The sequence below is a fragment of the Marmota monax genome, unplaced genomic scaffold, assembly GCF_021218885.2.
Source record: "Marmota monax isolate L192 unplaced genomic scaffold, Marmota_monax_Labrador192_F-V1.1 WCK01_AAM20220418_F8-fsc00087, whole genome shotgun sequence".
NCBI lineage: Eukaryota > Metazoa > Chordata > Mammalia > Rodentia > Sciuridae > Marmota > Marmota monax.
In genome coordinates, this window is record NW_026693476.1 from 5,079,009 (window position 1) to 5,101,490 (window position 22,482).

General features: G+C 35.4%; 1 protein-coding gene across 2 annotated transcripts in view; it reads left to right on the forward strand.

The window, feature by feature from the left end:
* The window catches only part of Trim33 (tripartite motif containing 33), a 122,405-nt gene that overhangs the window by 94,752 nt on the left and 5,171 nt on the right, over nucleotides 1-22,482 (forward strand). The window contains exons 11-19 of one of the 2 annotated variants that reach the window (XM_046458202.1): nucleotides 701-901; nucleotides 8,066-8,198; nucleotides 9,643-9,706; nucleotides 11,903-12,062; nucleotides 14,607-14,956; nucleotides 16,892-17,015; nucleotides 18,980-19,054; nucleotides 20,934-21,086; nucleotides 22,386-22,436. In XM_046458202.1, coding sequence (XP_046314158.1) covers nucleotides 701-901; nucleotides 8,066-8,198; nucleotides 9,643-9,706; nucleotides 11,903-12,062; nucleotides 14,607-14,956; nucleotides 16,892-17,015; nucleotides 18,980-19,054; nucleotides 20,934-21,086; nucleotides 22,386-22,436 — 1,311 coding nt within the window. The remainder of the gene's footprint in view (nucleotides 1-700; nucleotides 902-8,065; nucleotides 8,199-9,642; nucleotides 9,707-11,902; nucleotides 12,063-14,606; nucleotides 14,957-16,891; nucleotides 17,016-18,979; nucleotides 19,055-20,933; nucleotides 21,087-22,385; nucleotides 22,437-22,482) is intronic. The other variant, XM_046458203.1, reaches the window with a different exon arrangement.

Genomic DNA, 22,482 nt, shown 5'->3' on the forward strand with positions numbered 1-22,482 from the left:
CTTTCTCAGAACATTTTCCTTGAATTTTAGGGCTGATCCTACAGAATCATTGAATGTTAGTATTTGTAGTTTTTAAATATTTCAGATGATTATATCTGTATAGTAACTTTTCCCCAAACATCGTTATGTACATGACTTTCAATCTTCCTCGTAACAGATGTCACAATAAAACAGGTGAGGTATCATTTATCCTTATTTCTAAATTGCTATGATTGTGTGACTTGGCTCAGATCGTATACTGTTAGAGCCAAGAGTCAATGTCATATTTAGTTTCTATAAATTAATTGTCCTTTCTGCCATGTCAAGCTGCATTACATAATTATTTTTATTAGAAAAGAGTCTAAAGGATCAAGGAAGTATGTGGAGAGAATGGTGACTTTCTTGGCCTGGTAAGTGACAACTTGGGGGCTTCCAGATCGCCTTCTTAAGTATATTCTTGTCCGTCCTGTAATAGGAGCATATCACCAGGCTGACAGGTAGAAAACGTATTGGCAAGTCCTTTTCTATAGATACTACACAGAAATGAATAGAAAATGAATCGGCTAAGTTTGAACTCTTCTGCGTAAGTGTGAGAGGGGCCATGTTGTTGCTCAGCCACGGGCCCCAAACACATCAGAATCTTTTCTAAACAAAGAATCATCATGAAGGTACAGTTCAGATACCCTGGCAGATCAAATAATAATGTCTTTTTTCTTAACAGCACTCAAACCCAGGGCATGCTGGACCCTTTCCTGTCGTATCGGTACACAACACCACAATCAACCCAACAAGCCCTACTACAGCAACTATGGCCAATGCAAACCGAGGTCCCACCAGCCCATCTGTTACAGCAATAGAGCTTATCCCCTCAGTTACCAATCCAGAAAACCTTCCATCATTGCCAGATATTCCACCCATACAGGTTTGTATTTGAGTTGAATGAGTCATTTGAAGCCTCATATTGATCTCATACTGATTCAAGAGTTGAGTATTTATTCCAGAGTGCTTCTTTTTTGTTGTTGTTGTTTTGTTTTTTAATTTTTTCAAATTCCAACAATTTGAAATTCCCAGAAGGAATAGATAGTTGAATTTTGAAAAGTTCTTTTGCTAGAGCTGGCATTCCTCAGTAGTTTTAAATTAGAGGAATTTGAATATTCTCTGTTATGAGACTATCTAATAAAATAACAGATTAATATCAGCCTTGCTAATAGGCTACTTCTTCCTGTTTTTCTGCCTGCCAACAAGCAGACTTTGTATCAGATGTTGTACTCCTACTGTGAGTTTGTAGCCAGCGAGGTAAACCAGGATGAAAATGTGGTCAAATCTTTTGTCATTCTTTTTTTTTCTTATGTTTATTTTTTAGTTGTAATTGGACACAATACCTTTATTTTATTGATTTATATGCGGTGCTAAGGATCGAGCCCAGGGCCCGGCATGTGCTAGGAAAGCGCTCTACCGCTGAGCCACAACCCCAGCCCCTGTTGTTCTTCTTTTAGATTGATAAGGAAGGATAGTTAACTCCTCTTGCAGTCTTGTTGGGCTAAGAATGGAAGTTATAGGTATCAGGCACTATGAGGCATACAGTAAAAAGAAAATAATGGTGAGGAATAATTGCTAGATTATGAAGGGCCTCTAAAGTTTCTTGTCCCTTTCAATTCTGGCATATCTCTGAAGACAGATATCTCCATTGCCTTCTGGGATTTCTAATTAATTTGAATTAAAAATATTTTTTATTTTTCAAAGGCATAGATGGGTTTATTAAGCCAAATAAATACATGTGCAAGGGAGCATGGGGGAATCTCCAGAGAGAGATGTCTTTGGTGTACAGCAAGGACTGTGCATTCAAGGGAGAATACAGGCTATCTCCAGAGAGAGAGAGAGAGAGAGAGACAGCCAAAACATTTTCTTTTTAAATGTAAGTATAACCTTTAAGGATTATACTGAATTAATGTCCTGCATTATATTACTTAGTTGGTGTCAGAGGTCACCATGGTAGCAAGGAGCAGTGCAACTCCTGAAACAGCAGGGCCCTTAACACTCTTCCTGTGGCTGTCATTTAATATTTTTGTGTACTTATCAGTATATGTAGGAGTCTTAAATGATGTTCTTTCTATTTCAGAGTTGTTTGAAAACCACTGACTTGTGAATTTTCTTAGTTCTTTTTCTTCTCTGATACTAATAGAGCTTTTTTGGCTAAGGGAATGGCAGTGGAGGAGGCCTGGGCCATGTAGAATGGAAAATTGGAAAAATATAAATATAAATTAAAAAGTCAGACTTCTAAGTTAAAAGCAAAGTGCTTTCACAGGTATTATATTAGTTTAATACTTGAAATCACCTAATTTGATATGTAATATCCCTATTTTATGATGTGAGTAAGACAGGTTAATGATTTTCCCAGAGTCACACAGTAAATGGAAAGGTTGAAATTTAAAGCCCCGTCTCTCTCCACTATCCACAGCAATAACAAGGAGACAGTTTGGAATTGTAGGCCTGGAAAAGTGTATGGAGAGTCTTTGGGCAACCAGAGGCATGCATATTGTTAAGTGAGTAATTCACATTTTACTAAGGACTTATTATATGATTAAGTCCTTGGGTATTGAGGACAAGAAGACAAATAAGACTTGGTTTCAGTTGATAAGAAAGTTAACAAAGGGAGAAGGCTGATTATAAGTGTCACATTTAACCTAATTTCCTAGGGTTCAGTCTTCCTACAGAAACCGGATGGAGTAAGTGTAGATGCTCTACATCTTTGAAAAACTGAGCAACCTAACCTGTATTAGACCTAACCCTGTTCTACTCAGAAGAACTTTAAGATCAAGACAAGAAATTTCCTATCTTTAATTTTTTAGAGTGGGGTAGGAGGAGCAGATTCCATGCCTTTTCCTATAAACCTTTCTCTTCCCTTTAATTGTAGTTGTGTTCTGTTTTATTAGGGTGTTTTAATTGAGTTATGTTTCATATACCATGAAATTCACTCAAAACATATAATTCAGTGTTTTTTAGTATGTTATATGATTGTTTAACCATCACCCGTATTTCAGAATATTTTTATGGTTCCCTAAGAACTGTCACTCTGTATTTTCTTTTCGAGCCCCTAGAAACCACTAATCTGCCTTCCATTTGTATATACTTGCTTTTTCAGGGCATTTCATGTGAATGGGATTATACACTGTGTGGCCTTTTGTGGCTGGCTGGTTTTTCTTCGTGAAAGAGTATGTTCTAATTCTATGTTGTTGCAGGTGTCAGTACATAATTCCTTTTTATGATTAAATGATATTCCATTGTATAGATATGCTATATTTTGTCAGCTAGTGGACATTTGGGTTTCTACTCTTAGACTAATAGGAAAATCTGTTGCTGTAAATTTTTCTCTTTAAGTTTTTATATATATAGTTTATCAGCTTTCTAAGGTAAACATCTAGGAGTGTAATTGTGGGTCATACTGTGAGCATCTTTAACTAATTGAGGAACTGTCAAGCTGTTTTTCCACAATGGTTGCATCATTTTACATTCTCATCCACAGTGTGTAAAGGTTTCAGTTTCTCTCTATACTCACCAATACTTGTTATAGTCACCTGTTCTTTGTTTTGTTTTGAGGGGCACTGGGGTTTGAACCCAGGAGCACTCAACCACTGAGCTGCTTAACTTAGCACCTTGCTTTTACTGAGGCTGGTTTTGAACTTTTGATCCTCCTGCCTCAGCCTCCCAAGTCACTGAGATTGAAGACAGGTGCCACCCTGTCGGGAAAAAACAAGCAGTTAGATGTGGTTACAACAAAAGCACCAACAAAGTAGTTAATATAAATTAAAAATAGAGAAGAAATCTCTGTCTCTTGAAGTCACCTACTTTCCCCATTAACCTTCTATAGAATGGTATAGTAAAAACAAACTCGTGAGAGGCTACATAGAGAGCAGATGAGGTAGCATTAATTATGCAAAGCAAATAAAATACATACAAAAGCCAAATTTTGGGGAGGGTAGGGGGGATCGTAGAGGATAGGAAAGGCAGCAGAACACAACAGACACTAGTATGGCAATATGTAAATCAATGGATGTGTAACTGATGTGATTCTGCAATCTGTATATGGGGTAAAAATGGGAGTTCATAACCCACTTGAATCAAAGTGTGAAATATGATATATCAAGAAATATGTAATGTTTTGAACAACCAACAATAAAAAATTAAAAAAAAAAAAGCCAAACTTTGAATATTTGCTGATTTATCTTAGTACTGATCATTAGAGCTATTCTTGTAGAGTAGAACGTAATTTATTTTTTTTCCCTGAAATTAGAGCTATTTATTTTTTATGTTGTGCTGAGGATTGAACCCAGTGCCTCACACATGGTAGGCGAGCACTCTCTACCTCTGAGCTACAACTCTAGCCCTGAAAACTATTATTTGATGTACTCAATTTTTAAAAGACCTCTAGACCTTATAAAAGTAACATTGTAGTTTAAAAAAAAAAAAAGTGTCTCAGGAAAAATGAATGTCTCCCCAATTTTTTTTCTCCCAACCAAGTGCACTTTTACTAATTGGTGTACAATCTTTCAGATATTTTTCCAAAAATATATACAAATAAAAAGTAACAGAAAATGAGATTGTACTATACATACTTGCCTGGTATGTAGTATAAATATTGTCTTGAAAGTTTTATGTTTTTGTACTTTTTTCATATTAGTTCATACAATTTTCTTGATTTGTTAGGGGGATGGGGATATATATATATATATATATATATATATATATATATATACACACACACACACACACATTTTTTATTAAGCCCTCTGTTGGTGAACCTTTGGTTTGTTTCTCGTATCTCACTATCAGAAGTTAAGCAGCATTTGTGAAAAAATGCTAACATGATTAGTCATTAGGTCATTAGGTAAATGAAAGTTAAACCCAGTGAGTGATAATATGACACACCTATTAAGATGACTACAGTTTTAGAAGACTCATAACAAATATTGGGGAGAAAGTGGACAAACTAGAGGCCTCATACATCATTGGTGGAAATGTGAAATGGAATAACCACTTAGAAAAATAGCTCCTTTGTTTCCTAGAAGTTAAACATACATGTTCCACAATGATCCTACCATTCTACTGATGTATTTGCTGAAGAGAAAAGGAAATATATGCCATGTAAAGATTTACACAGCAATTCATAGCAGCTTTATTTTGCAATAAGACCCTTGGTATCGATCCAAATGTCCCCCTTCAGATAAGTGAATAAATATTTTTCTAGTTAGACTTTTAATTATGCATACAATGAAATATTAATAATAAAAAGAAATGAACTTGATACAAACAACAGGTTGCATAAACATCAGAGAGCTGATTGCAGTAGTACATGCCTATAATCTCAGTAACTCAAGAATCAGGAGGATCACAAATTTGAGGCCAGCCTCAGCAACTTAATCTCAAAACAAAACAAAACAAAAGACTGGGAATGTAGATCAGTGGTAAAGTGCCCCTGGGTTCATCCCCAATGTGAGAGAGAGAGAAATGAGAAAAAAACAAAGTACATTCTGTACAATTCCATTTACATAAAACCCTAGGGGGACTGGGCACAGTTGTGCATGCCTATAATCACAGCTGAGGCAGGAGGATGGCAAGTTCAAAGCCAGCCTCAGCACAAGTGAGGCGCTAAGCAACTCAGTGAGACTCTGTCTCTAAATGAAAATATAAAATTGGGCTGGGGATGTGGCTCAGTGGTCAAGTGAGTGCCCCTGAGTTCAATCCCCAGTACCAAGAAAAACAAACAACAACAGCAAAAAACCTCTAGGGGTTTTTATAAGCTAACTAACTTAAACTGACAAAAAGCAGATCAGTGATTGCAGACAAGTTGAGAGAGGGCAGGAGAGTGATGATATAATGATTTTTTTCACTGTTCTTCAGTTTGGTTTTCCAGTTTCTTTGAATACGTTTATTTTATTGTATATTGTTTATGCTTTAGTGCTATTTATAAAAAGTTGCATTTCGGCACAGTAAGCATGTAATTGAAAACACTTACATACAAATACTTCTGTAAGATAGTTTGGTACAAGTATAATTTCTGGGTCAAAAGTGATTACACATTTAAATTTTGCTATTGACATTTTCAAAAACATTGTGCCAGCATTTTGAAAGTACCTATTTCTGCCCTGTTTTCCCAACACAGGGTTAAATTAAGCATTCTTCTTGTCCATCTTTTCTGATAGGCAAAATGACATTGTTGATTTGATTTTCATCTCTTTACTGTGGTTTGGCTGTCTTAATGTTAATGTTCATGAGTTATTTTTATTCTGCGAATTATCTTTTGTCTTTTGTCATATCTTGGCTCAGTTTTCTATTGAATTCTTTTTCCTTTTTGTATCATAGAAGTTATTTATGTAACACTTATATGTTCTATGCAATTCAAGGATGCTAAAAATAAAAACATTGGTTTAATAAATGAGCTGATTTTTTAAAATTAAGACTTTAACTTTAGTGACTCATATCTAATGAAAACTAGAGGTGAATGAATATTTTTGGTGGCATTTCCTTGTTGGGCACTATAATGTTATCAGGCCATTTTATATACAGCTTTGTTCACCTTTTCTAACCTTCACTCTTGTGGCCTTAGGATTGTATGTCCAGTCAGAGACTCACGTTGTAAGTGGAAAATATAAATGAAGTGGAAGTAGAGGCAGATAATATGGGATTTTCGTGTCTTCTCATTTGTTTTTAGGTGCTATGTAGCCCTACATCTATCTGTGACGTACCTTTAACATCCTCCCTCTTCACAAACCTTCAATTAATTTGAGGTGCAGCTAGGGATAGTTATGAGCTTACAAGTGATTCCTTAGCCAATAGTCATGGCCTCAGGATAAATTGACACAACTATTATTATCCTTTAATTGTCCTTCCATCTAATCCACAGCCTCCTCTCACCTTTAGTCTTTCATGTCTCTGTCATGAGACCTTTTATGGACTTTGAGAAAATTGTCGTATTTACTTAGGAGGATCTTCTGTGCCTGTGGTGTATTGTAAATTGCTATCAGTCCCAACTGTACTTTGGTTTATATGTATAGTTTCCTCCAGAGCCTGTACTTGGATGTTATCATTTCCCTTTTTTGTTGTAGTTGAGAAAAACCAATGCCCTTTGGAAAAAAAAAGAGCAAGAAGTAAATGCATGTGTTCGCTTTTCTCTTGAATCAGAAATAGAGTTGTATAAGAAATAATCTGGAGACTGGGAATGTGGTTAAGTAGTAGAGCATTTGCCCTGCACGGGGGCAAGGGGCTGGAAAATTTGACCTACTCGGAGAGGAGATAGAAAAGCCGGCAAGTATAGATACAAACAGACCTATAAGTAAGAAGAGTAGCAAGAACAATTTTACCATATCTTGTATGAAATGGTACAAATTTAAGGTAGTGTTCATGCTTTACTAATACCTTTTTACTCTTGCTTATATATTTTCTCATTCAGTCATCACAGTTCAGCACTGTAGATGGGATATTTTAAAGATCGCAAACCTTGTATTTATTTTGGGAACCTGACCAAAATCACAGTGCTGGGTCCTCTGTTCTTATTCTACTGTCTCTTAAGTACAAACAGTTTCAGATGTCCTGTGGACTCTGTTTCATGTGTATAATAAGAGGCCTTGTATACCAGGCTTTCTGTGGACTATAATAACTTTTTATTGCTTTTTTGGGGTTTTGACATGATTGCATTTCTACTTGGGTGAATGATTATGGCAAGGCTATGGACATTGAAATAGAGAGAAGGAAACTAGGGACAAGAATACTGATAAGTACAGTCCTGTAGCAATTTTGAGAAAACATTAAAGTGTCCGAACTTTTTTCATAATAGAACATACAGGATTTAATGGATCATTAGGTTTTTGTCTTGAGTGATTAATATAAATTATAGTCTCAACTCACGTAAATTTTGTACTGCGTGAATTCTCAGAGAAGCATAAAGAAGCAACAATTAAGTTGAGCTTGATATTAGAAAATCTATTAGTTTATTAGTAGACTGAATATAAGTAGTGACAGTAATGAAATTGATTACTTCTCTGCTCTGCTTTAATCAAAGCAAATTTATCTTTATCTTCTTTCCCTTTAGTTGGAAGATGCTGGCTCAAGTAGTTTAGATAATCTACTAAGTAGATACATCTCAGGCAGTCACCTACCCCCACAGCCTACAAGCACCATGAATCCTTCCCCAGGACCCTCTGCCCTGTCTCCAGGATCATCAGGTAAAGCAAACAGGGATATTGCCTCATTTTCTTTAACATCTTAAAAAAGGTCTCTTAGTATCTGTATCAGAAAGTTTTTTTTTTTTTAAGAAAAGCAGAAACGAGAGAGGTGGGTGCAGAAGACACACACACAAACACACACACACAAAGAGATTGAATGATTGACCTTAAGGAATTAACTCCCATGATGATGTGACTGTGGGTATTGTCAAGTCCAAAATGTACAGGTAGAAGTTGACTTGCTTAGAGACTCAGGGAAGTTATGTTACAGTCTTGATTCCAGAATCTGTAGGCAAAATTCCTTTAGGGGAGTGGAGAGAAACAGCTTCTCAAAGTCTCAGCAGGTTAAATAAGGCCTACCTACATTGTGAAGGATAATCTGCTTTTCTCAAAGTCTATTGCTTAAATGCTAATTACAAATACATCTGCACAGTAATAGCTGGAATAGTGTTTGGCCAAACAGCTAAGTACCATCTTATATATTTAGAATACAGATTGAAGAGTTCTTTGGTCTTGACACAACTTTAAAATTTTAAGATTTGTTTAAAAACTGAGGAATGACAAGTGAATTTTCCAAGTATAATTTTTTAAAAATCACTGGAAACCCATGAGGTGTAGTGTAGTTCTCTTTCAAAATCTCAGTTTTTTTTTTTTTTTGTTTGTTTGTTTGTTTGATCCTACTACAAGGTTATTCAGCTGAATACTCAGGAATACATGATTGAAGCACTACTAGATAGGTTAACAATCCAGAAGTGGTTATAGAATACATTTTTCTGATATAACCCTACTTTTTTCTTACTGAGGTAGACCACTTCATTATTTCTGCAAGGAGAGTTCAAATATAAATGTAGATTTTACATGAGGTACATCATTAACATTTTTTTTTAATGAATGCAACATGATTTAATATATAAACGTGTACATATAATAGATATATTCATAGTGCAATGAATACTAGTGCCAATCATGTCAACATGCTCATTACCTCATATAGTTAACTCTTACGTTTTCTTGTAGTAACAGCAACAATATACATATAGTGGAATATCATTCAGCAAAAAATAGGAGATAATGTAATTCTCTCTCTCTTTTTTTTTTTATTAGTTGAATCACAAAATTTTTAAGGTATAATAAGAATTATTGTAGGACTTCTAAAACAAATGAAGGGTATGTAAGTAGAATATTTTGTCAAGTGACTGGGGGAGGGATGAAAGACAGCTTTCTCTTGATATGGTAGTTTTGTTGATTGGGTAGTATTCTGAAGAGGATTCTAAGGCGATGTCTGGGCTCTGCTAAGAGAAACTGGTTGATGTCTGCCAATGGTTATACATGCCATCACTGATTTTGCTCTTATTTCCAGGAGTTTCTGAATTGGATTATAGTAGTCTTGAATTCTGAGCATTCTTATATGCATTGGTACTCAGTTTGACTTACTATTTTTTAGGTTTATCCAATTCTCACACACCAGTGAGACCCCCTAGTACCTCTAGTACTGGCAGTCGAGGCAGGTGAGTATTATGCTATTAATAACTTTTTTCATTTTATTAAAAAATTCAAGTATTTAATAAAAGTAGACTATATAGTCCCTATATACTTGTCACATAGTTTCAACATTAATTTATAACTGATCCTTTGCCCATTCTTTCCTGGTCTGTATTATTTTGAAATAAATCTCAGATATCATGTCACTTTACTTGTGACCATATTAGTACAGATCCAGTTAATATTCAGAGCTTTCAATTTTTGCCAAAAAAAATTTTTTTTAAAACAGAATCTTATTTCAGATTTCTTTGAATCAGATTCAAGATAAGCTCTGTAGGTTGTCATCATCTGAAATGCTTATATCAGTATCAATTTATTCGTTGTAGATGAAGTTTCTCCTGTAGAGCTTTCCCTGTTTCCCCATCTTGTCATTTAAATGTTTTAAATATGTTTTTTGTGTATGTTGACATTCCGATGAGGTTTGATCATATTTCATGTTTGCTTTGGGAGAAGTGAGGACAAGAATACTTCCACTTCATGTTAGTACTGTATGTTCATCAGGGACACCTAATATTCATTTGTGTGTGTGTATGGTGGCAACCATTAATGATCATTGAAAAACGTTATTCTGATTCTCATGTTTCTTTATTAGTTTAGGATATTTTTATAAAGAGATAGACTCTGTCATCATTTATCAGCTTAATTCGGAAAGCAAGACAAATTCTTATTATTAACTTTCTTTCATGATAATGAGTTGATTCCCAGCATCCTCCAAGACTAAGCAACTAGTTTTATTATTACCATTAATGAACTCATATATTTACCCATATTTTAGTTTTAATCCACTATAAATGTTATTTTTGTTGAAGCTTAAGCTATTCAGTTGGCTTGTCAGAGGTTTTTCGGGTTTGCTTCTTACTTTTTCTATAATCCTAGCCTCCTTGTTTCCTATGAAACAATGTGCCAGGTTCATCTTGCATGTTTCTTGCCTCTGTCCTGAAATCAGCCCTTTTTCTAAGAAATCCTAGTCATGTTAGTGGGCATATGTTACTACTAAATTGTACATTGTTTTAAGTCTTTTCAGTGGGTAGAGCTAAGACATAGGAATGTGTATGTGTGTGTGTATGTTTAAGATAAAATATAATAAACATTGACTGTTTTTTATTCTTTTGTACTTGAAGTAGTTTACAGTCTACAGTTTTATTTAAGATATTACATGATTTAGAGATAGGGCCTCACTGAGTTGCTTAGCACCTTGCTTTTGCTGAGGCTGGCTTTGAACTCACAATCTTAATTAGTTTTTGAAAGAACATACAAACTAAGTGAAAGTTTATATAACATTAGTCTTACCAGTTATTTACTTAATAGTGATTTTGTTTTTGTGTTTTAGGTAAAAGTAATTAGTTTTATACCTCTCCTTTTGCCACTCATTTGATGATTTTGAATCATATAAGGATGTTCCAGGTTGTTTGCTTCTTACCTTTCAGTCTCCTTTTCTCACAAGCCAAAATAATCTCTCCTTAGATGAGTCTTGCTGAACTGCTGTTTTTGTTTTGTTTTGGTACTGGGGATAGAACCCCAGAGGCATTTTACTGCTGAGATACAGCCTCAGCCTTTTTATTGTTGTTTTTGTTGTGCTGGGGATTGAACCTGTGAATAGTAGGCAACCACAGAGCCACATCCCCACCCCCATGAACCACTATTTGTATTGTTTAGTTGAAAGTAGAAAGAGAAGCAATCATGGATCTTTTATACTACAGGTCGAGCACCCCTATGTGAAAATCTGAAATCCAAAATGCTCTAAAATTTTTTGAGTGTTAACATAATTCCACAAATGGAAAATTCCCATTCTACCTCACGTGGTTAGTCATAGTCATAATGCAGTGTGCACTAAAAATGTTGCATAAAATTTACCCACAGGCTATGCAAATAATGTATATAAGAATCATAAATGAATTTTATTTTTAGATTTAGATCCCATCCCTCAGATATTAGGTATATGCAGATATATAAAGTGTATTTTTAAGGTCTTCTGAATGTTTGCTTTACATTCTTAAAGAGATTTGTAGCTAGGCTTAACTGCTTTATAAGTTGTCCTTATTTTCTGTGAAATGATTATGTGTTGCTTTAACTTTAATGTTACTTTTCTTTCTTTCTTTCTTTTTTAATTTACACCATACAAACATGTGACCTTTATTTATTTATTTATTTATTTTTATTAGTTGTGGATCATCAGGAAGAACAGCTGAGAAGACCAGCCTTAGTTTCAAATCTGATCCAGTGAAGGTCAAGCAAGAACCTGGGACTGAAGATGAAATATGTAGCTTTTCAGGAGCTGTGAAACAAGAAAAGACTGAAGATGGCAGGAGGAGTGCATGCATGGTAAGCTCCTACCAGGGTCTGACATTGGGTTAAGGAGGTCACTTCACTGATTCCCTGAGTCTATCAGACTGAATAGGGATTCTAGGTATATTCATTTGTCTTTGAATTTTTATGCCTGATAAGTACAAGTGTCTCTTTTTCTAACAAGTTTTGTTTGTTTTATTTTGTGTGGTTTTAGGGGAGCAGCAGGGTATGTCTAAGAGTCAGCTACAATTAATCAGAAAAAGACTTTATTGTGTTAAGTACTCATTTGAAATTATCTTTGAATTTGTATTTGGTTAGTATTTTTGACATGATGCTGAATTGAGTTTTATCTTGTTCTGAATGTATTGATCATCTTGATATTTGAAGTGAGTGTCAGGCAACAAAATGTCTTTATGTGTTGTCCTATGAGCTCAGCTTAAGATTGCTGGTATATGGGGCCAGGACTGGGCGCAGTGGCACATGCCTGTAACCCCAGTGGGCTGGGAAGCTGAGATGGGAGGATTTTGAGTTCAAAGCCAGCCTCAGTGACTTAGCAAGGCCTTAGGTAATTTAGCAAAGACCCTGTCTCAAAATTTAAAAAAAGGGTGAGGCTGTGGCTCAGTGGTTAAGTGCACCTGGGTTCAATCCCTGGTATCCCTGCCAAAAAAAGAAAGATCGCTGATATGAAAGAAGTTAATTGATCAAATACTTGGGATGGGAAGATTGCCTTTTTGGCTTATGAATTACTGACCATTCTAGAGTTTCTAGGATGGAATATTTTATAAAATTTATAATTCAGAATGAAGAAAGCACAAGTCCCTCTAAATTTAAAATTTTTGATTTTTTGTTTTTCTACCCAGGTTTCTATCTTACTTTCTACATGATTGAAACATAGAGAATTTTTAAAAACTTTTTAAAGATTTGTTCTTTTTAGAACACATTGTCTTTATACATGACAATAGAATGTATTTTGACATTGTACAAATATGGAGTATAACTTCCCATTCTTGTGGCTATACATGATGTGGAGTTAATACTGGTCGTATTCATATATAAACAAAGGAAAGTTGTGTCTGATTCATTCTACAGTCTTTCCCATTCCCGTGCCCTCTCTCCTCTCTCCTCTCTGGCCCCTCCCCCCCAATCTGGTGAACCTCCCCTACCCCCTTATCCCCCACCTATTGTGAGTCAGCAGGTGCATACCAAAGGGAACATTTGTCCTTTGCTTTGGGGGGATTGGTTTGTTTTGCTTAGTATGTTAGTCTCCAGTTCCAGTCATTTACTGGCAAATGCCAGGATTTCATTTTTCTTTATGACTGAGTAATATTCTGTTGTATATATGTACCACATTTTCTTTATCCATTCATCTATTGAAGGGCACCTAGCTTAGCTGTTGCGAATTGAGCTGTGAACATTTGTATGACTACATCACTACAGTATGCTGATTTTAAGTCCTTTGGGTATAAACCCAGTAGTGGAATAGTTGGGTCAAGTTTTCTTAGCAATTCCATGCTGCTTTCCAGAGTGGTTGCACCAATTTGCAGTCCCACCAGCAATGTATGAGTGCACCTTTTTCCCTATATCCTTGCCAATATTTATTGCTACCTATAGTCTTTTTTTTTTTGAGAGAGAGAGAGAGAGAGAGAATTTCTTTATTTTTTGGTTTCTGCAGACACAACATCTTTGTTTGTATGTGGTGCTGAGGATCGAACCCTGGCCGCACTCATGCCAGGCGAGCGCGCTACCGCTTGAGCCACATCCCCAGCCCCTGCTACCTATAGTCTTTAATTGCCACTGTAACTAAAGTGAAATCTCAATGTAGTTTTGATTTGAATTTCTCTAATTGCTAGTTGTCTTGAACATTTTTTTTTATGTATTTATTGACCATATTTCTCTGTGAAGTGTTTCTTCAGTTCCTTTGTCCATTTATTTATTGGGTTATTTGGGTTTTTTAGTTCTTTATATATCCTGGAGATTAATTCTCTATCTGAAGTATAGTTGACAAAGATTTTCTTCCATTCTGCAGGCTCTCATATCATGGAACATAGAAATTTTTATCTCAGGGTATTAGTATATTCAGCATAGTATATACATAGATTTAGAGAGCAACAGATTTAGTCTTGGATTTAAAGCAGTGTCACACCTCCCTTCAAAGCAAAGTACCCCATAAAAATGGACACAAAAAAAATTGGTGAACGATTTTACAATGTCATAATCTTCCTATATTAATAGAATGATAGGTGAGCAGAAGGATAGGATAGAATGCTTCTGGTTGTGGAAAAAAAGTGCTGTTATCAGTTCTCTATAACTCTGGACACACCTCTCAGTGTATTTAATGGTATAATTAATTTCCTTGTTATTTTTGTGAACCAGTAATAGAAGGACAGGTATCCCAAAATCACATAAATAACCTTAGAGTTCTTTTGAGTCCATTAATCAAAGTTACTAATATGATTTATATAATAATTTTAAGTTATGTCAGTATGTATATTGATGTAGCTTTTAAATAACACACACACTGCATGCAATAAGGATTAAATGATTTTTTTTCCCCAAGAATTTGTCTTTGTTTTCTTTCAGTTGAGCAGTCCTGAGAGCAGCTTGACACCACCTCTTTCAACCAGCTTGCATCTAGAAAGTGAGTTGGATGCATTAACGAGCCTGGAAAACCATGTGAAAACTGAACCTACAGATATGAATGAAAGCTGCAAACAGTCGGGGCTCAGCAGTCTAGTTAATGGAAAATCTCCAATTCGAAGCCTGATTCACAGGTCAGCAAGGATTGGAGGAGATGGCAGCAGCAAAGATGATGACCCAAATGAAGACTGGTGTGCTGTCTGCCAAAATGGAGGGGATCTCTTGTGCTGTGAAAAGTGTCCAAAGGTCTTTCATCTAACTTGTCATGTTCCAACCCTTCTAAGCTTTCCAAGGTACTGGTGATATAAATCATTTTTGTTTTATGTTGTCATAAATTAAAAATATAGCAAAAAGTTTTTCAGGGCAAAAAGCCCGTTTTTGTTTGTTTTTGCAATAATTGGGATTGAATCCAGGAACTCTGTATCACTGAGCTACATTACCACTCCTTTTTATTTTTTATTTTAACAATGTCTCTCTAAATTGCCAAGGCCATCCCTCAACTTGAGTATCTCCTTCCTCAGCATCCTGAGTAGCTGGGATTACTGGTGAACGTTACCACACCTGGCTACAAATGGCCTTCTTAACCAAAACATACCATTTCTATAAGACAGAGAACCTATTATTCCTTTAGTATTAACTTAAAGAGTAGATGTCATCTCCTGGCCTTCAATTTATACTCATTGTAAGCAAATTTGGTAAAACTCCTAAGATGGAGAAGAGCAAGGGAATCGGTGAGCTAGAGAAAGTCTGTTTGCTTCTGAAGGTGACTTGTAAGTTTAATTTTTGAGGTTGGGGCTATAGCTCAGTGGTAGAGGACTTACCTATTATGCATAGGTCCTAGGTTTGATTAAATTAATTTTAAATTTTATTTATTGTTCGCATTGTGGGGATCTATCTCACCCAGGGCCTTGTATCTGCTGACAAGCACTTTTAACGTGCATGTTAGGCAAACACTTTACCACTGAGTGGTAATGTATGTCTAGCCGCCACCCCACAATTTTTTTTTAATTTGTATTAATTATTAATGGACCTTTATTTTTATGTGGTGCTGAGGTTCGAACCCAGTGCCTCACACATGCTAGAAGTTCTAAATGTATTCTACCACTGAGCCACAACCCCAGCCCCAATTTCTTTTTAAATAATAGTTAAGTCAGGAACAGAGGTGCTTGCCTTTAATCTCAGCAACTTGGGAGGCTGAGGTAGGAGGATGGTAAATTTTAAGGCTAGCCTCATCAATTTAGTGAGACCCTGCCTCAAAACAAAAGGGCTGAGGATGTAGCTCAGTGGTAAAAGTACCAAATAGATAGATAGATACTAGATGTATGTATCAGTATATTTCTGAATCTATAAAGAGAGAAGAAGAGAATAGAAATGTGAATGAATCATTTTGGAATTTATAGCTTGATAGAAATCCTGTTAAAAACAAAATATAGGGCTCAGGGTTGTGGCTCAGTGGTGGAGCTCTTTCCTAGCATGCGTGAGGTACTGGGTTTGATCCTGGTACCACATAAAAATAAAACATAAAATACAGATATTGTGTCCATCTACAATTAAAAAAAATATTTAAAAAACAAAAAAAAGTGTAGACCTAATCCCACTGGCTGAGGAGTCTGAGGCAGGAGGAGCACAAGTTCAGCCTCAGCAACTTAGGCCCTAAACAACTCAGTGAGAAAAGGGTTGGGGATATGCTTCAGTGGTTAAGTTCAGTCTGGTAAAATTGAACCAGGTTCAATCCCCAGTACTAAAAAAACAAACAAAAAAAGATACACAGTGTGTGTCTACATGCTTGTACTTACAGATATGTGTTTGTATTTTCTGTCTTTTGATTGGCCATGAAAAAAACTTGTTTAGTGCATGCCAAAACATTATAAGATACCTGAGGAACTCCATGTCTTCTACTCTTTTTTTTTTCTTATTCGGGGACTAGGTTCATGTTATGGTACTATGGGGACCTGAGAGAATTGGTCTTTGGTCTTATACAGCAAATACTTATCATTTTTGTGCTATGATTACATAGGCCCATTTACTGCAGTGTTGCCACTTATATTTTCCCTGAAGGTAATCACTTGAAGGATGAGTTGGAATAGTTTGGGAGTAGGAGGGTTTCACACAGTTTTCAAAATTGGAAACTAAAGAAAACAAACTAGAGACCTGCATCCAGAGAACTAGGGTCTCTAAAGCAGACTTTGATATAATTACTTGGACTTATTGCCTGTTTCCCTGTTTAGTGGGGACTGGATATGCACATTTTGCAGAGATATTGGGAAGCCAGAAGTTGAATATGATTGTGATAATTTGCAACACAGTAAGAAGGGGAAAACAGCACAGGGATTAAGCCCCGTGGACCAAAGGGTAAGTGTCAAATAAGTTGATTTGTTACTGAGGATTCTGTAGTTACTTGTTGATACATCCTTCTTTTTTTTTTTTTTCTGTGTAATGTACAGATAGGCTCATAACCTATTACTTTATAATCTTGTCATCTGATTGCATCATTTATGACTTCTGAAATCTTTGTTACTAACCTTGTGCTTCAGACTCTTACATTCAACTTTTTTTTTTTTCCTTTTCCTTTGGTGGTATTGGGGATTTAACCCAGGACCTGTGCATGCTAGGCAAGCATTCTACCAACTGAGCTATATTCCCAGCCCTCTATATTCAACTTCTTCAAACTTACCAGTTTGTCCCAGTGAAAATCTTTTTTTTTTCCCCTTGTAGTCCTGGGCATCAAACCCAGGTCTCCTCACCCATACAGGCAAATGTTCTTCTACTGCTGAGCCACATCCACAATCCCCAACAAAAATCTTGATTTCTAATCCCTACCTCAAAAAACAAAAGCAAATAACATTAAAAACTGCACTCAGACCTTCATTGTAATTTTTTTTTTTTTTTTTGGAGGGGGATGGGGGGGGTATTGGAGACTGAACTCAGCGGCACACAACCACTGAGCCACATCCCCACCCCTGTTTTGTATTTTATATAGAGACAGGGTCACAAGGAGTTGCTTAGCACCCCGCTTTTGCTAAGGCTGGCTTTGAACTCCCCATCCTCCTGCCTCATCCTCCTGAGCTGCTGGGATTACAGTTGTGTGCCACTGCGCCCAGCATGTTTTCCATTATTTAATGGCACCACCACTCACCTCTTGCTCAGACTAAAATCCTATTAGAAATGAAAAAATACTCAAACATGACTTTTCCTACTTACGTCACTATTGCCACCCTAGACATCTATCATAATCTCTTTCTTGGTCTCTCTTGTTTTTGGTACTGAGGATCAAATCCAAGAGCACTTTACCACTGAGCTACAGTCCCAGTTGTTTATATTTTTATTTTTTTATTTTGAGACAGACAGTTGCTGAAGTTGACCTCAAATTTATGATCCTCCTGCCTTAGCCTCCCAAGACACTGGGATTATAAATGTGTGTCACGGTACTAAGCCTATCATAATTTCTTATCTGGGCTTTTATTATAACTTTGTAACTAAACTCCATTTTTCTACACTGCATAGTGTTCCTTGCTTAAAATCCTCAAAACAGTTTTTCATCATTTAAAAAATAAATCTAGAGCTCTGTCCTCACTTCAGACTTCTGGTGATCTAATCTGTAGTCTTATTTCCAGAGGCAAAATATCTGCCACATAGTTCTCTGATCAAGTTTGTTTGTAATCTGATACACACATGCGCGCGCGCACACACACACACACACACACAAAATCCTTTCTCCATTATCTGAGGAGGAAGTATGTGTTTAAAATGTATAAATTAAAGAAGTTGAAGTAAATAGAAAACTACAAATATAAAATGTATGTCAGTGTCCTGACTATGAAAAAAAAAGAGTTTGTAATTAGATTGAGAGACAGACAGGTTTTATTTATTTTGAACCTGAATGGAGTCATTTGAAGAAAGGAGATAATGTTTGTTTCCTGCCTCAGAGAATTATAATTGGGTGCAATAGTAATCGGTTACTTACTTTTTTATTACCAGGTAATATATGTTTTTGTACAGAGCAATACATTTTGCTTTTATGACTCACTTTCCATTTGTATAAGTAATATGAGTTGAGAAAATCTTATATTAGAATAAAGACACTTCCTTAAAGTAGAGACAAATGTAATCTCAGTTAAATTGGAAGCAAGGAGGTTTTCTTTGTATGTGATTCAGTTGACTTGGATAGCTATTTTGTAGGAGGTTGATGTTCAGGGTTTGTTTGTTTGTTTTTTTCCCCCAATAATATTTTGTAGTGATATTGTTCTCATTCTCAAGAATGTCTTATTAGGTGAGACAAATACTTCACATGTCTTCCTTTTCTTTTTGGGGGCCAGAAATGTGAACGTCTTCTGCTTTACCTCTATTGCCATGAATTAAGTATTGAATTCCAGGAGCCTGTTCCTGCTTCGGTGAGTTGTGCACCTTAATACTACCTGCCTAATGAAAAATGTCTCATTGAATAGGACTGTGGGTTCTCTTATCTTAGTCTGGACCTGTATTGAAACTCAGGCTTCTTCAATAAGCTCCTCAGCTTATCTAAGACACAGTATATTCTGATACTGATACTATTTACTTTTTCACTTGATCTCATTTTTTAATTCCTTTCCTTCCCTTCTCCTCTTCCGTCTTCCTCCCCGACCCTCTCTTTCATAAAATTTATGGGGTTGTGGTGTGGTAATTTAATACATATATACTATTTCTTACCTAATTAGGTTATTCTAAGGATTATAATCAATATAAAGTGTTTAGCATAGTACCGGATAACATAGTGGGTATTTATTATTTACAGTTTAAAAAAATTTGTTCTCATGGTTCTGGCAACAAACAACTCTGTAACTCTATAATTAGGTGAAACTATACACCTTTCCTTTTTAACTGTAAAGTGGGATTATTAGGCTTAATTATTTCTAAGATCCCAGTTCTATTCTTTACCTTGGGTAAAAATCAAACCATGTAAATATTAATTGAATAAAAATATACAGTTCAGTCTTTCACACTGGCTCTGCCATCATGAGCCTTCTTACACAGTCAAGATTGAGGAAAAAAACACTGGAGAAGTTTTACAGGTCAGTGCTTTTTGTTTATTTTACAGGTGACTATTGTAAGGATAAAGACAGAGGTTCTCAATGCCTAATAAGTGGGATAAGAATATGTTGCATACATTTTATTTGCTAGCCCTCTGTTATTGAATATTAAGTGATAATTTATAGGATAGACTGAAATTAATTTTAAAGCACAAAAGGTCTAGACATAAAGATGGTGTTTTATACAAGTAGTAGTCATCTGATTCTAGAAAGTGTTTCTTTTCAGTTTAGGGATTTCAAAGTAGCAAATGACTTTCATTTTTTTAAATCTTTTCATGGTTGCTCTCTGTTCACTTATTTCACAAGGGTAGAAATATATTTGGCCTTGGACAAAGTCAGAAGAATACTAAATGGTTAATACATTCTTTTATGTTATAACAATTTTTCTTTCAGAGTTGCTGAGGTAAAACTTATAAGTAATGATTTCTAGGATGTCTTCTATAAGACATCATATTCTAATCATAACATTAATCTATTTTGTAACTTTTCTCCTTTAGAAAACAAACTCTTTAGGAGTCATAAACTGCTCATGAGCCAAATATGGCCTTAAGAATACTGGTATAGGTGGGCACGATGGCACACACCTGTAATCCCAGCAGCTCGGTAGGCTGAGGCAGGAGGATTGCAAGTTTAAAGCCAGCCTCAGCAAGAGGGAGACACTAAGCAACTCAGTGAGACCCTGTCTCTAAATAAAATATAAAATAGGGCTGGGGGTGTGGCTAATAGGTTAAGCGCCCCTGAGTTCAATCCTAGAGTCCCTCCCCCACCCCACCCTATCCCCCCAAAAAGAATACTGGTATAGGGCTGGGGTTGTGGCTCAGTGGTAGAATGCTTGCTTAGCATGTGTGAGGCACTTGGTTTGATTCTTAGCACCACATATAAATAAATAAATAAAATTTAAAAAGTCCATCAACACCTTTTTAAAAAGAGAGAGAGAATACTGGTATAGGCTGCCCCTGCTGGTTGCTTACTTTCTGTGTCTACTTATTATTAAAGATTTGTCTTTGAATTCCATAGCCGTGGAGATTGGCATATATTTTGCAATAAGATTTGGTTTTTATTATATAATTGGCAGAAGATTTAAAGTATATTCACTATTCTCCAATATATCCACTATTAATGTGATGAATATGCTATGCATTTTAAAACTAAATCAGTTCGGCATTTTAGAAAATTCTTATCTGCCCTTATTTATTTATTTTAGATACCAAACTACTATAAAATTATAAAGAAACCAATGGATTTATCCACCGTGAAAAAGAAGCTTCAGAAAAAACATTCCCAACATTACCAAATCCCAGATGACTTTGTGGCTGATGTTCGTTTGATCTTCAAGAACTGTGAAAGGTTTAATGAAGTATGTTAGCTTCCAACCTATAGCATATTAATTTTTTAGTTTTTGTTTGCTTATTTGTTTTTTGGATTTTGTTTTACCTGAAGGAGTTTTCTAATTTGATTAAGACATTTTTCCTGCTTCAGTCCCGTCAAAAGTAAAAATTGATTTTATTTACAGCTCCAAAGAAGAAAGTTTACTGTGTATAATTTGGAGTATATAATTAATATTAAGAATGTTATTGAATATCCCTTCCTTTGAGGGTTGGGTACAGAAAAGTAGCCCGCAGTTAAGTAGATTTTGTAGGGTATGGTTATGAATAACCTGTATTTTGGATACTTATAGAAAATATATATGTACTCATGTTCTTGGATTTTATTTTTAACCACAGAAATGTAGAACCTTAAAATCATGAACATATCTTTGTTGACTCATCTTGAATAATACCTTGCAATGTGTAATGATGAGTTACTGATTTCAACAATGTTACCTTTATTAACTTTAGGATTTTGTTGTTTTTGAGGGTAAGAATGAGTTATATACACCTCAAGAAGAAATGTGTTACATAACATTTTGTATTTATCTTTGGGATAAAATCAAAGCTACTGTAGAAGTTTTCATTATAGGAAAAGAAAATGGAATTGGATAAGAATCCGTAAAATCTTTATAAAGATTAATACTAAAATCTTTTTATTGCTGATGAAATTTGGGTGCCATATTTCTTAGTAAAATAAATCACATTGAGTCAAAGTCTACTGATAGTTTCTGGGGGCATCCAGGTGGCATTTTAATATTAAAAACATACAAAATCTTTATGAGTTTAAAAGTCTAGTCACCTTTATAGCAATATGCCACAGAGTAAATTATTAAAATCTCACTAATATAAATTTTAAAAATACAGTCCCAAGTTTTTTGTCTTATTTTTAATTAGTTTTATTGCTTTCAGATAAATGTGGTTTTATGAACTATAGTTGACAGAAAGACCCAGTTTACCTACTTAATTTTATTAACATATTACCTTAAAGATAGAATCTGGTTGTTTTTCTCTTGAATAGATTGATGTGTTCTGACCAATTCCTGCTAAGATTAACCTCACTAATTTAGAATGAGGCAATTATTGAAGTTTCACAGTAGCTTTAGTAACATAACTTTGTAAAGAAAGTGGTTCCTTGTTCTATAGAATTTTAGAAGGCACTTAATCTGGTTATAGCAATTTGTTCTCCCTAGTATGGCTGACTTTCGTCACCAATCCTGTGCAGTCTCGTAACTTTAGAAAGGATTATAATTTCCCTTTTTTTTTTTTGACTCTGGTGTCCTTTTTAGATGATGAAAGTTGTTCAAGTTTATGCAGACACACAAGAGATTAATTTGAAGGTAAGCTTTTCAGACCATGCAAACTTGGTGAAGGAATATGCATTAC